Source organism: Meleagris gallopavo, chromosome 5, assembly GCF_905368555.1.
Source record: "Meleagris gallopavo chromosome 5, MGAL_WU_HG_1.1, whole genome shotgun sequence".
Lineage (NCBI taxonomy): Eukaryota > Metazoa > Chordata > Aves > Galliformes > Phasianidae > Meleagris > Meleagris gallopavo.
Genome location: NC_139408.1, coordinates 45,989,108 through 45,999,485, shown reverse-complemented (window position 1 = coordinate 45,999,485; position 10,378 = coordinate 45,989,108). Strand labels below are relative to the sequence as shown.

The 10,378-nt window shown below is 41.7% G+C and overlaps 1 protein-coding gene across 2 annotated transcripts in view; it reads right to left on the bottom strand.

Moving 5' to 3' along the window:
• Window positions 1–2,456: 2,456 nt before the first annotated feature.
• Window positions 2,457–10,378, bottom strand: part of TUNAR (transmembrane neural differentiation associated intracellular calcium regulator) — a 144,899-nt gene continuing 136,977 nt past the window's right edge. For both annotated transcript variants that reach the window (XM_085225569.1, XM_085225568.1), the window contains one exon: window positions 2,457–3,206. In XM_085225569.1, coding sequence (XP_085081695.1) covers window positions 3,021–3,206 — 186 coding nt within the window. In that variant the 3' untranslated portion in view covers window positions 2,457–3,020. The remainder of the gene's footprint in view (window positions 3,207–10,378) is intronic.

Sequence of the window (10,378 nt, the reverse complement as noted above, 5' to 3'; positions counted from 1 at the left end):
TAATGAATCTACTTAAGAAGTACTTGCCCCAGGATATTTCTAGAAAAATCTGTGAACAGAAACCAGTAAAATTAAAATATTAAGTGTTAAACATTTTATGACTGGGGATAAAGCTTTTTTTCTTACTGTAGTGTGCAATAAAAGCACCGCAGCAAGGTATGTGGCACGTGGCTGTTGGAAGGTGCCTGGTTGTACAGCTGATGTAAAGCATACAAGATCCTTTAAGGCAAAGATCATCTCACCCACAGCTGGAAACTCCTCCCTTGTCTGGTCTTCTGCTGGAAAAAGAAGAGTGAATACTGTTTCCTTGGATTTTTGATCTACCAGTTCAGCTTAAGCACGTTTGGGTTGTTTGCTGTGCCTGCTTTGGTGAAAGTCCTGGACTATGTCTGGAGGAGAGCAAGGCACTGAGCAGTGAACTGTTTGAGGTGTAGTGGTGTTTTTTGTTGTTTTGCAGAGTAGAGGCTTATTTCTAATATTAACAGAAGAAATTAATGGTAATTTATTCTTAAGCATCTTCATGCCCACAAGACGACAGGTATTGTCTCTTGATGCACAGAGAGGCAAAGAAGTATCAGGCAGCAGAGCTCATCTCTCAACCCTGATACTGCCCTTTCCCAGCTTCACTTCTAGAAGATGGGGATGAGACTCAGATTGCTGTGGTGGTTGCTGGAGAAGGAGAGGCTTTAGCAAAACATCTGGAGAGGACCATCACAAGGTGAAGGGCAGCTGGAGATAGCCAGGTGTTTGCAGTAAGTGCAGCTGTGCTGTGAGGAATGGGGACAGTGCCATTGCCCCATGCTGAGATCAGCAGTACCTTCAAAAAAGAAAGCTACAAGATGGAAGCAACTGTATTTTTGTGATTTTCTTCTCATTCAGGCTATACAAAATGCTAAATTTTTCTAATTCCCTAGAATTATCCAATAAAATGACAACACTACCACCACCACCACCACCACCAACAAAAAAAAAACAACAAAGCCAACCAAACAAGAAAAAAGCATACAAAAACAGACAAACAAAAAAAAAAAACACACGAAAAAAATATCAGCCTCATTCACTTCTACTGAACAGTGCCACTAAAGTTTCTCATTCTTCCCATACCCTTGGCTCTACCTGCAGTGTAGCCACAATGAAAGTTTCTTCAACCACCCTACCCCTGGCACGCTACGGCTGGCACCTTCTGTCTGTACTGTTCTCTGCTCTTTCAATTCTCACTTCTCTCACTGTCATTTTTTTTTCCATAAATATGAAATTATTTTTGCTCTTTCTTCCTTCAGTCTTCATATTGGATTTCATTTTAATTTACTCACTGACCTTTTCCCTTCTCCTGATGGTTTGTTATTGACTGTGAGATACACCAGAGACTAAACACCTTTTTTATGAGAGTCTCCCTGAGGCTTTCCCAGGCTTGCTTTTATTTTATCTTACAGTGAAGTTTTGTGTTTATGAAATCAGTCCCAGCCACCTGGAACCCAGTGAGAGGCTCATTACTGGTTCCAGAGGCACAGGGCTGATCACTATAATTCCTGAGACTCTAAGAGGAGACTTTTAACATCTCAGCAAACAAGTAACTGACTTTTTTTTTTTTTCAGAAAACACGTCAGAATTAATGGGGAACTACTTAGGCAACTTGAGGCAGAGTTGAGGTCTCATATTTTTAGTGCTTCATACACTGATAGGTACTGAATTCTGACACAAAATGATGATCATCCCCTGCATGTTCCTGCCAAAAACACAAATCAGAAAATTTCACTGCACTGACATCATTTAAATCACAAGTCAGAGAAGTATGTGTGAAGGGTTAATCATCCTCCCATTTGAAATACACCCTGTGTTTACAAACTAGATTTCTCATAAGCTCCTCTCTACAGGCTCTTTACATTTCTCTTTCCAACTGCATAATTGCGTTTGTCTCTCTCACTACAAGCCCTTAGAGAGTGCGAGCAGATTCTGAAAGCCATAAATTCTGTGAACTTCGTAATATCTTGAGAGATGCCTCAAAATTCCTTCCATTCACTTTTTGTTTCAAACTATAAATAGAACCTTCTTTCTGCAACCAGTCTCCAAAGGTCACCTTACAATGTTTTGCTATTTCCCGTATTAGCAGCAATGCTTTTCAGCTGACATTCCAACTTCAAGTCATGCATATGAGCATGATGTGAGCTTGCTGCAGACTACACTGAGAGGGCTGTAAACAAGACTACTGTATAATTGCTGAGAAGAATATCATCCATTGTCAAAAAGGGCACTTAATCCAACAAAGTCTAGCTGCATGAATACAAGTGTCACCAAATATTTGGTTCATGCTAAAAATATAGCACATTTATTAAAAATATATATTTATAAACATTGGTATGAACAGACACAGACGTTAAGCAAATGAGAAATTTAAAATAACCACATACCGTATTTCTCCAAACATCTTATCAGTTTTAGGCAGATCTTGCTCAATATAATTTTTTTTTTTCATGATTGCACCATATGTTCATTCTAAACAAAAAGCTTGTCAGATTCGATGTAAGTAAAAGCATAAACCAAGAGAGAAAATAACATTTGACCTAATGGACACGTGATCTGTGCTATGCAGCTATCTTAGAGTTCCATCTTTGCAGGTATACAGTATACATTTTTAATTGTATATAGTGTACAGTTTCTTTTTTTATTATTTTTTTCTTTTTTTTTCTTTTTTTTTTTTTTCTTTTTTAAATTGTGCTAAAACAACATAACCCAGGTGGATTTCTTCAAAGCTACAACTTACATAATTGCAGTCATGTTTCCCCCAAACCGAAAACCAAAGCGAAAGGAAGAGGGCAGGACAGAAGAGTTTAGCTTGTTACTGCGTGAAGAAGTCTTGTTAAATTAATTGTGCTTCAGCCTTCGCTGCCTGCAGGCAGTGCTTTTATGATGTGTTAATATAATACAGAGTCAATTCTGATTAAACAACTTGTCAATAGTCAGCAATGTTTGTTGTCACTCTTAATGGCCGTTTTATCTGTTCTATTTGCATGCCTCCTAGTTTACAACGTTGTGTAAATGTACACAAAAATGATCACAATGAGGTTTAGAATTGTCCCAATAATTCCAAGCATTGCCAGGATGGTTTCTTCTTTGCTTTCCTTTTCTTGACTGCCTTTATCTTCTTCATTTCCACTAGTGATTACCATCTTGGTGGCCAGTTTCTTTATCCTCCCCTTCAGGATAATCTAGAATTAGGAAGAAAAATATCAGAACACATTAGTTAGGTTGTTTTTCTGAGCTTATGTAAATGATGGAGAAAACTGCAGGATTTTTGCCTCTTAACACTGTGCATTAAAAATTCAGTTTAAAGTTTAACATTTTTTTCTAGCTATTTAGTAAATGCTTAATTAAGTGATAGTTCAGCTAGCCTGGAGATTTCCTATAACCCTCCAAAATACCCTCTGCTTATCTGCTAGCCATCATTTACAGCATTAATCACTCATCTGCAGCATTGCTATGAAGCTGGTTAGAAGTGTACCACTGAGATGTGACTTCCACCTGTGTCAGTGGGAACTTGGTTTGCATTAGGAATGTAGGAGACATTGGGAAGTGTCAGAAACCAGAAATGGGAAGAACTTTTTTCCTTTTTTATGGAAAACCTACCAAAGACAAAGGTATTTTGTCTTCTGACAAGAAGGAAGACAGCAGTGACTTCCCTCTAAATAATTCAAAATAACAGCAAAACCAGAATAACATCCATCGTGGCTTTTATTTTCCTCATTCTTAATGTGCGATGAAAAGTTCCTTGCAGTGCAGTGAGCTGAGAGGTATCGATCTGCCTGCAGGGAGGATACAGCCATTTCCTAAGCAGCAGCTCCAGCATCTGACTGCTCAAAAAAGAAAATCCTTCAGTTCTGGGACCAGGCCTGACTTCAGGCACTGCTGGAGCTCCCTCGGCGTGCCAGCCAGGTAATTAGACGTGGGTAAATGTTTGATCTTCAAATTAGGAATGGATAAATTCTATTCATCCATGCTTACATCTATCTAACGCAATTCAGAAGCAACTAGAAAACCAGACTGCCCCAGAAAACTGAAGCAGGCTGGCTGTTTTCCCAAAGCATACTGATTTGCCAACAGCTGAGCTTGGGCTGTGTCCTACCGTTATCTCTGTGGCTGCCCACTACATCCTGTGACCTTCCTGCTGCTGCTAGCCATGGCAGGAGGCAGCAAAAGCTTCCCCAAACAGCTCCTGCCCTCAGGAGGGTGTTGGTTGGAGAAGAAAGAAGACACAATCTCTTCTCTTATTCCTCCAACAGCTAACCTATGGATCAAAGCTGCTGGACTCCACACAGCTTGGGCAGGCAGAGAAAAGAGAACTGTCAGGAACAGGCAAATATCCCACCAGCATCACAATTTGGGAACTCAGTTGTGCAGCCCAAGCAAGGTCCTTGTTCATGCAGATGTGGTGCAGCAGAGTACCAAAAGGATGGAAAGGTCTGGAAGAGTAGGACTCTCTCAACAGAGAGACTATGAGAAAAAAAAAAGAGTCCAGACAAAACAATGTGTTTGTTTTGTCTGCCAGTTGTTCATATATAGGACAGCAACTGCTGCTGACATCCTTGCAAGGACTGGAATCTCAGCAGGTACTGATGATGTACAAGTGATGAGCGGTGAGTAAGGCAGGAGTGGGGGTCTGCAGAGGTGCTGCCAGCCCTTACACTTACACTTGTATTAGCATTTACGTGCTTTGCCTTGGTGTCACCAAGTGATTCAGCAGAAAATGAGGCAGTTGGTAACCTGGATGTACCCACAGCAAAACTGTGACTTCTCCTAGAGGGATGCTGCACCAGACATCAGAATGCTCTCATCTCACAGGTCTGCTGCTAATCTGACCCAGAGAGGCAAAGCTTCAGGGGCACCGGGCACCTCCCAAGGGCATGCTGGCTCCTGGTTCCCTTCCAGCCCTCACAAATTGCTTCCCACGTTCTTCCAGCCACTCTCAATTGCAACTCTTCCTGTTGGACATCCTCTAGCAGCAGATGGGCCTTGCCATATTTGTTCTCAGCTGGTTCCTGGAGGAGCCCGAGTGTCACACCTCTTGCTCAGTTCTGCTTTGCACCTAGCAGGTGCTTTCCCTGCCCATGGAATTGCTACTGCACAATCAGTGATACCTAGACAGGAAAGCTGGCTCTGGGAAGTCGCAGGAGAATTCCTATGAAAGCCACTTACACTAACCTCACAACCCAAGGCATTGAGTCCACATGGCAGCAGACCACAAACCCACATCCCTAACTGTGCCACAGTCAAGCACTCTCCCTTTTCAGTAGCCAAGATGTGGTCCCTCTAATCAAATATCTGCATTCCACAAACAAGAGGATTTGAAGAGGCATTTCTGTGCTGTGTCTGAAATTCTGCAGACAGGTTCCTACTGAGCTGAGCACTATGCATTCAGCACCTCCAGCTCTTGTAGAAACACAATGATAGCCAAGCATCCTGTGAGTCAAGCCCTTCAGGCTCTGAAAAAAGCCAGAGAAGATACACTGATTAATTCATAGGTCTGCCTGTATCCTATGGTTTGGGCAGAGTCAACCACTCAACCTCAGCTGGGGTGGATTTCCACACAACCTGAACTGACCAATATGTGTTGGCCATGGCATCTACACCACACATGCTCAATAATTCTGTTTCTGGGATTGATGTGAACAGAGGCAGCTGGAGGGCATCAAAACCCCTTCTATGAGCAACTCATCTTTTCTAATAAATTCAAGGTGTGCAGCATGCAATTAAAGTGTCAAACTCTTTCCTGCAGGACACTGCAAATCCTAAAATTAACATAAATCTTAAAAGTAGCTAAATAATTCACAAAAGAAAAAGTATATCAAAGACTATAAGATATAAAGAAAAGCCCTCTGGCTTAGGAAGTCCTTGAGTTGTGATTTCTTTTGATTTCTTTTTTTTCTTTTTGGAAGCTGCAAAAGTATTCTGGGGAAGTACCACCAGATCCTTGCCTTTTTATTGAAATCTTTCCAACACACTGCTGGCAGCTACAATAGAGGGGTCACCAGGCTGCAAAATCTCTAAGCTGAGGTCATGCAATCATTTTTCTGTTCATTGCACATTCTAATAATTAGCAAGGAGATACTGAGTTTCCTTGGAGGAATTGCTCCAGTGTGAATACACTACTTGCTATTTCATGCCTCACCTACGCTACAAGAGACTACAGTGGGCTTGGTATTAGGAGGTGCGTAACATTCCAACAGGACAAGACTAGGACCAAATACAATTATATTAGTACTTTGCCAAATATAGAACTGTTGAATCAAGGTAAGCTTTGACTTTGAACTGTAAGGAGACCAGAATCAAAATTACTTTTCCGCACTTATGGAGTGACCTTGGGAGACAAGGAATTCTCTCCTGATGCCAGACTCAAGCCTTTAACCTTCCAGATCTTGTGCTCAGAGGGGAATTTCAGTTGGCTGCATCTTGGGGGTGTTTTTTGCTACAGGGAAAACAGTTCCTGACATTTTTAATATGATGTCCCTAATTAATGAAAAAAAATCAAAATCTTTTGGCTTTCTAGGTACCTTTTTCAGCCTTTGTTATTCTCCTCTGGAAATTGATTTCATTTATTTGACATTGTTTCATGTTTTAAGATTCTTATGACACATTGCTCCTTTTATATTTTTTCTTACGTGACTTCATGCTTGTCAGAAACACTCCTTTCCCTTGCCCAGAAGTGCTGATTAATACAGAAGCTGTAAAAAGCACTAGATATACCATTTCTTTAATAATGATCCTTCTTATTAAGTAGTACTTCATTAGGTCAGTGACCTCTTGCCTTATCAAAATGAATGTGCTCCCTATACCATTTTGCAAGATTCATCATTAACCTGGTATCAGCTTTTCAAGAAGATATATAGTCTGTAAAGAAATACATGAAAAGTTATTTATTCCATGTATTCTGCTTTGCACAGTGGCAAGGATAGTTCAGCAGTTACAACACTTCTCTGATATTCACCTCTTTGAACAACTATTGACTTTGTACATATCCAGGGGATATCACTTTATCTCCCTTTGCCTCAGTTTCTAATCTTTGGGATTCTTTCAGGAATAGCCCAGTCTATGCTGGGAAATGACTCAGAAACAGCAGTGCCTTTCAGAACAGGGAGATGTTAACATGAACAATTTCAAATCTAACTATGTTATTAGATAATCCCACTGCCATCCCCTCAGAACCATAGGTCTCACTGCATGCTGATGTCATTGTAAGCAGTCCTGTGGACTAGACATTTCTAGAAAGAGGAAATAACTTGTCTCCTCACCCTCAGCATGAACAGTTAGTGAGCTGAAAGTGATGGGGCAGCAGCAGGGCTTTGGAAATGGTGGCAGAGAGTGCATGTTTGTTATTTTACTGCAGTATGTTTGTCAAGTTGAAGGTACAAAGCACATCCCTTGTGAGGTACCTGCTGCACATATCTGACAGATTTTGAACATACTGGCTCCTTGACTTGCTCTTGACAAAGTTTAGCAATCTGCAATCTCTTTGCTTGTAGGTCACTACTGAAAGAGTGCCCAGGAGGCTGTGAGCTGCACAGCTGGGAGGAGCACAGCTCCCAGATATTAGAACAGGAGAGAAGGGTCTGCACTCTGCTTGGACCTGTGCTGGCATGTATGATCCAGTGTCTTGCAAACAAGAATGGAAACTTCTGCAAAGCTCCAAGAGTCAGGTGCTGAGCAGCTTCCCTGCTCCACTCAGCCAAGCTACCTCCATTTACAGCAGCTGAGGAGCTGCCTTCTCATCTTCAGTCTAGCTTGAATATCATTGGGCACAAATTTTGTATTCTTAATACATAATCACGGACAATCACCAGCCAAACTGTTCTGATATTTAAACTTGTTTATAGTCCCCAGGCTATTAGTTGTGATGACACATTAACAGATAAGAGAGCTTTAATTTTCTGGGGATAGTTCCGCCCTCTGGGGATAAGAAACACAGCAGAAACTTGTTTTGATTAGCAAACTGAAGGAGGCACAGAAATCATACAACGCAGAGTGTGAATTCACCTGCTGCTGGAGCTGCCACCTTCTCTTATTGTACAAAGAAGCACTCCAGTTACCAGTGGAGGAGAGGCTTAATCCCACTTATACAACACACAAAGAGGAGTTTTGTTCCTTTCCTCCCGAGTTCTTTTAACCTCATTTTCCTCCAAGCACAGATGTGGGAAAGCTGCATGCTCACAGAATCATAAAGGTTGGAAAAGACCACTAATGTCATCTACTCCAACTGTCAGCCTACCTCTACCCTGCCCACTCAGCACATCCTCAGTGCCACATCTACACATTTCTTGAACACTTCCAGGGACGGTGACTCAACCACCTCTCTGGGCAGCCTGTGCCAATACCTTACCACTCTTTCTGAGAAGAAATTTTTCCTAATATCCATCTTGATATCCAACTAAGATCCAACCTCAGCTCACATCCTCACATCCTGGACAGCCGCTAGGCAGGATGCTGAGCAGTGTGTTCCAATGAGTGTTGCACTGCTGCCAGTGGGAGGAAGGCAAAGCCAGCAGAAACATTTGTGAGCATCAGCAGCCCTGGGATCCTTTTTCTGATAAGGATTACACTGCCATATTCTCACTTCTGTGATGACTTTGTACCCACGTACAGTCCTTGTGACATCTTGAACTGGATCAGTCCTCTCCTAACTTTCACTCACACACTATGCTGTTAGCTGCCCATCATGATACTGGTCAGAGAGGTATCTGCAGGAGCACCCATCTGCATTTATTTGCAGAGCTGGATTTCACAGAACTGAAAGACATCACATGAATGCAAGATAAAGCTGAGAGAAGTAAAAGCAAGAGAGAAGCTCTCAGACCATTATAAAAAGCTTCAAAAAAGTCCCTTCAGCCAGAGCAGTCTGCACAGACAGTGCATTATGTATAACAGCAGATGAATCAAAGTGGGACGAGCAGAAGCCAATACCAAGCAGCAATCAGAATACCTTAGAAAAGCAAAGACCTGTCCAAAAGAAAAGGGAGGGGAGGCAAGGAAAGGTGCCTAGAGAGAAGTGTTTCTTTTGTGGAGAAAAAAAAGATCAGAAAAAGCAAAAATGTAAGCCCAGTTCAATAACATCTCCCCAACAGTGAGCACAGAAAGCAGTGTCTACAGCTAACAGACGTCTCAGCAGAGAGAGGAGAAGCACTTCTGTAGTGTTCCAGCAGGAAAGCAAACCTACGTCATCTTGCTGCTGCACTGGCAGGTTTCAGGCAGTGGGAAATACATGCTATTTATAGCTTCATAGCCACGATATCTCCAAGGGCCTCAGCAGTGTCAGACTTCTTCTCCGATAACAGAGGGCACTCCACAACAGTGAGGTTTTTCTGAGAGGGCAGAATTCAAAGCAGCAATGTATTACAGGGCTCACCCTGGACCCCACTATGGGTAAGGTCCCATAGATGCTCTGGCAGCTGTTTTTGTCTCCCAGGCAGCTAAGGGACTCAGGAGAGGTGGAGGATTTGCCTTCCCTCTTCTTTCTCCTTCTCATTTGTGTCTGAGACCATGCATCACCCTGTGGTGCTCAGGATATCTAAGCTCTATTATAAAGAGACTGGATATTTTGAATATAAGCATCTCTATCTCAGAAATGAAGCTACAGTTTATACCAGAATAATTATCCTTAAACACCAGGCTACTGCTGCAGACTCCCATTTAATGCCTCTGTGCAGAGACTTCTAACCACAAATTCACAAATAGCCTTCAGCTCCACCTGCAGCAAGAATTAATGAGGCTTCATGAGTCCTAGTTTGTGAAAGAAACAAAACTGATCAAAGGCCACCCTTCAACCGAAGCCCCCTCCCCTTTGATATAAAATGCCCTATGAAAAACAAATGATTATTGATCAAAACTAGCAAGCTACTTAAATTAGAAGTGGAAGCATATATGATTCAAATTCCAAATTTCACAAACCCAGAGATGATGAATTTTCTGGGTTGGCCCAAGCAGTGGTTAAGTTTCTGCATAATTCTCACTGATTTAGAGTGGCTTATTTCTTGTTCACAATCCATTTTTCTGATGCACAGCACTGTGCTTGGTTGCTTGGTGCTAATGCTCAGAAGCATTTCATTCTCAGTTGGTACCACAGTATATTTGTCATTTTCATCCTTTAAATACTCAGTATTTCTTTTCAGATTTCTTGAGTCAAAAAAAGTATTTCATCCCTTCTACTATTCCGGTAGTCAACCCTGATACCCTCTATTAGCAGTAAGAATGGGAGAATGGTGGGAATTATGCTTATTTTTTTTACATGAATCTTTCTACAATGTGTGCAAATGTACTGGTTTTGAAAGACAACCGACAATGCTTGTGCTCCAGTTTCAAAAAAATTTATTGCTCTGCTGTTTGCAGCTACTAT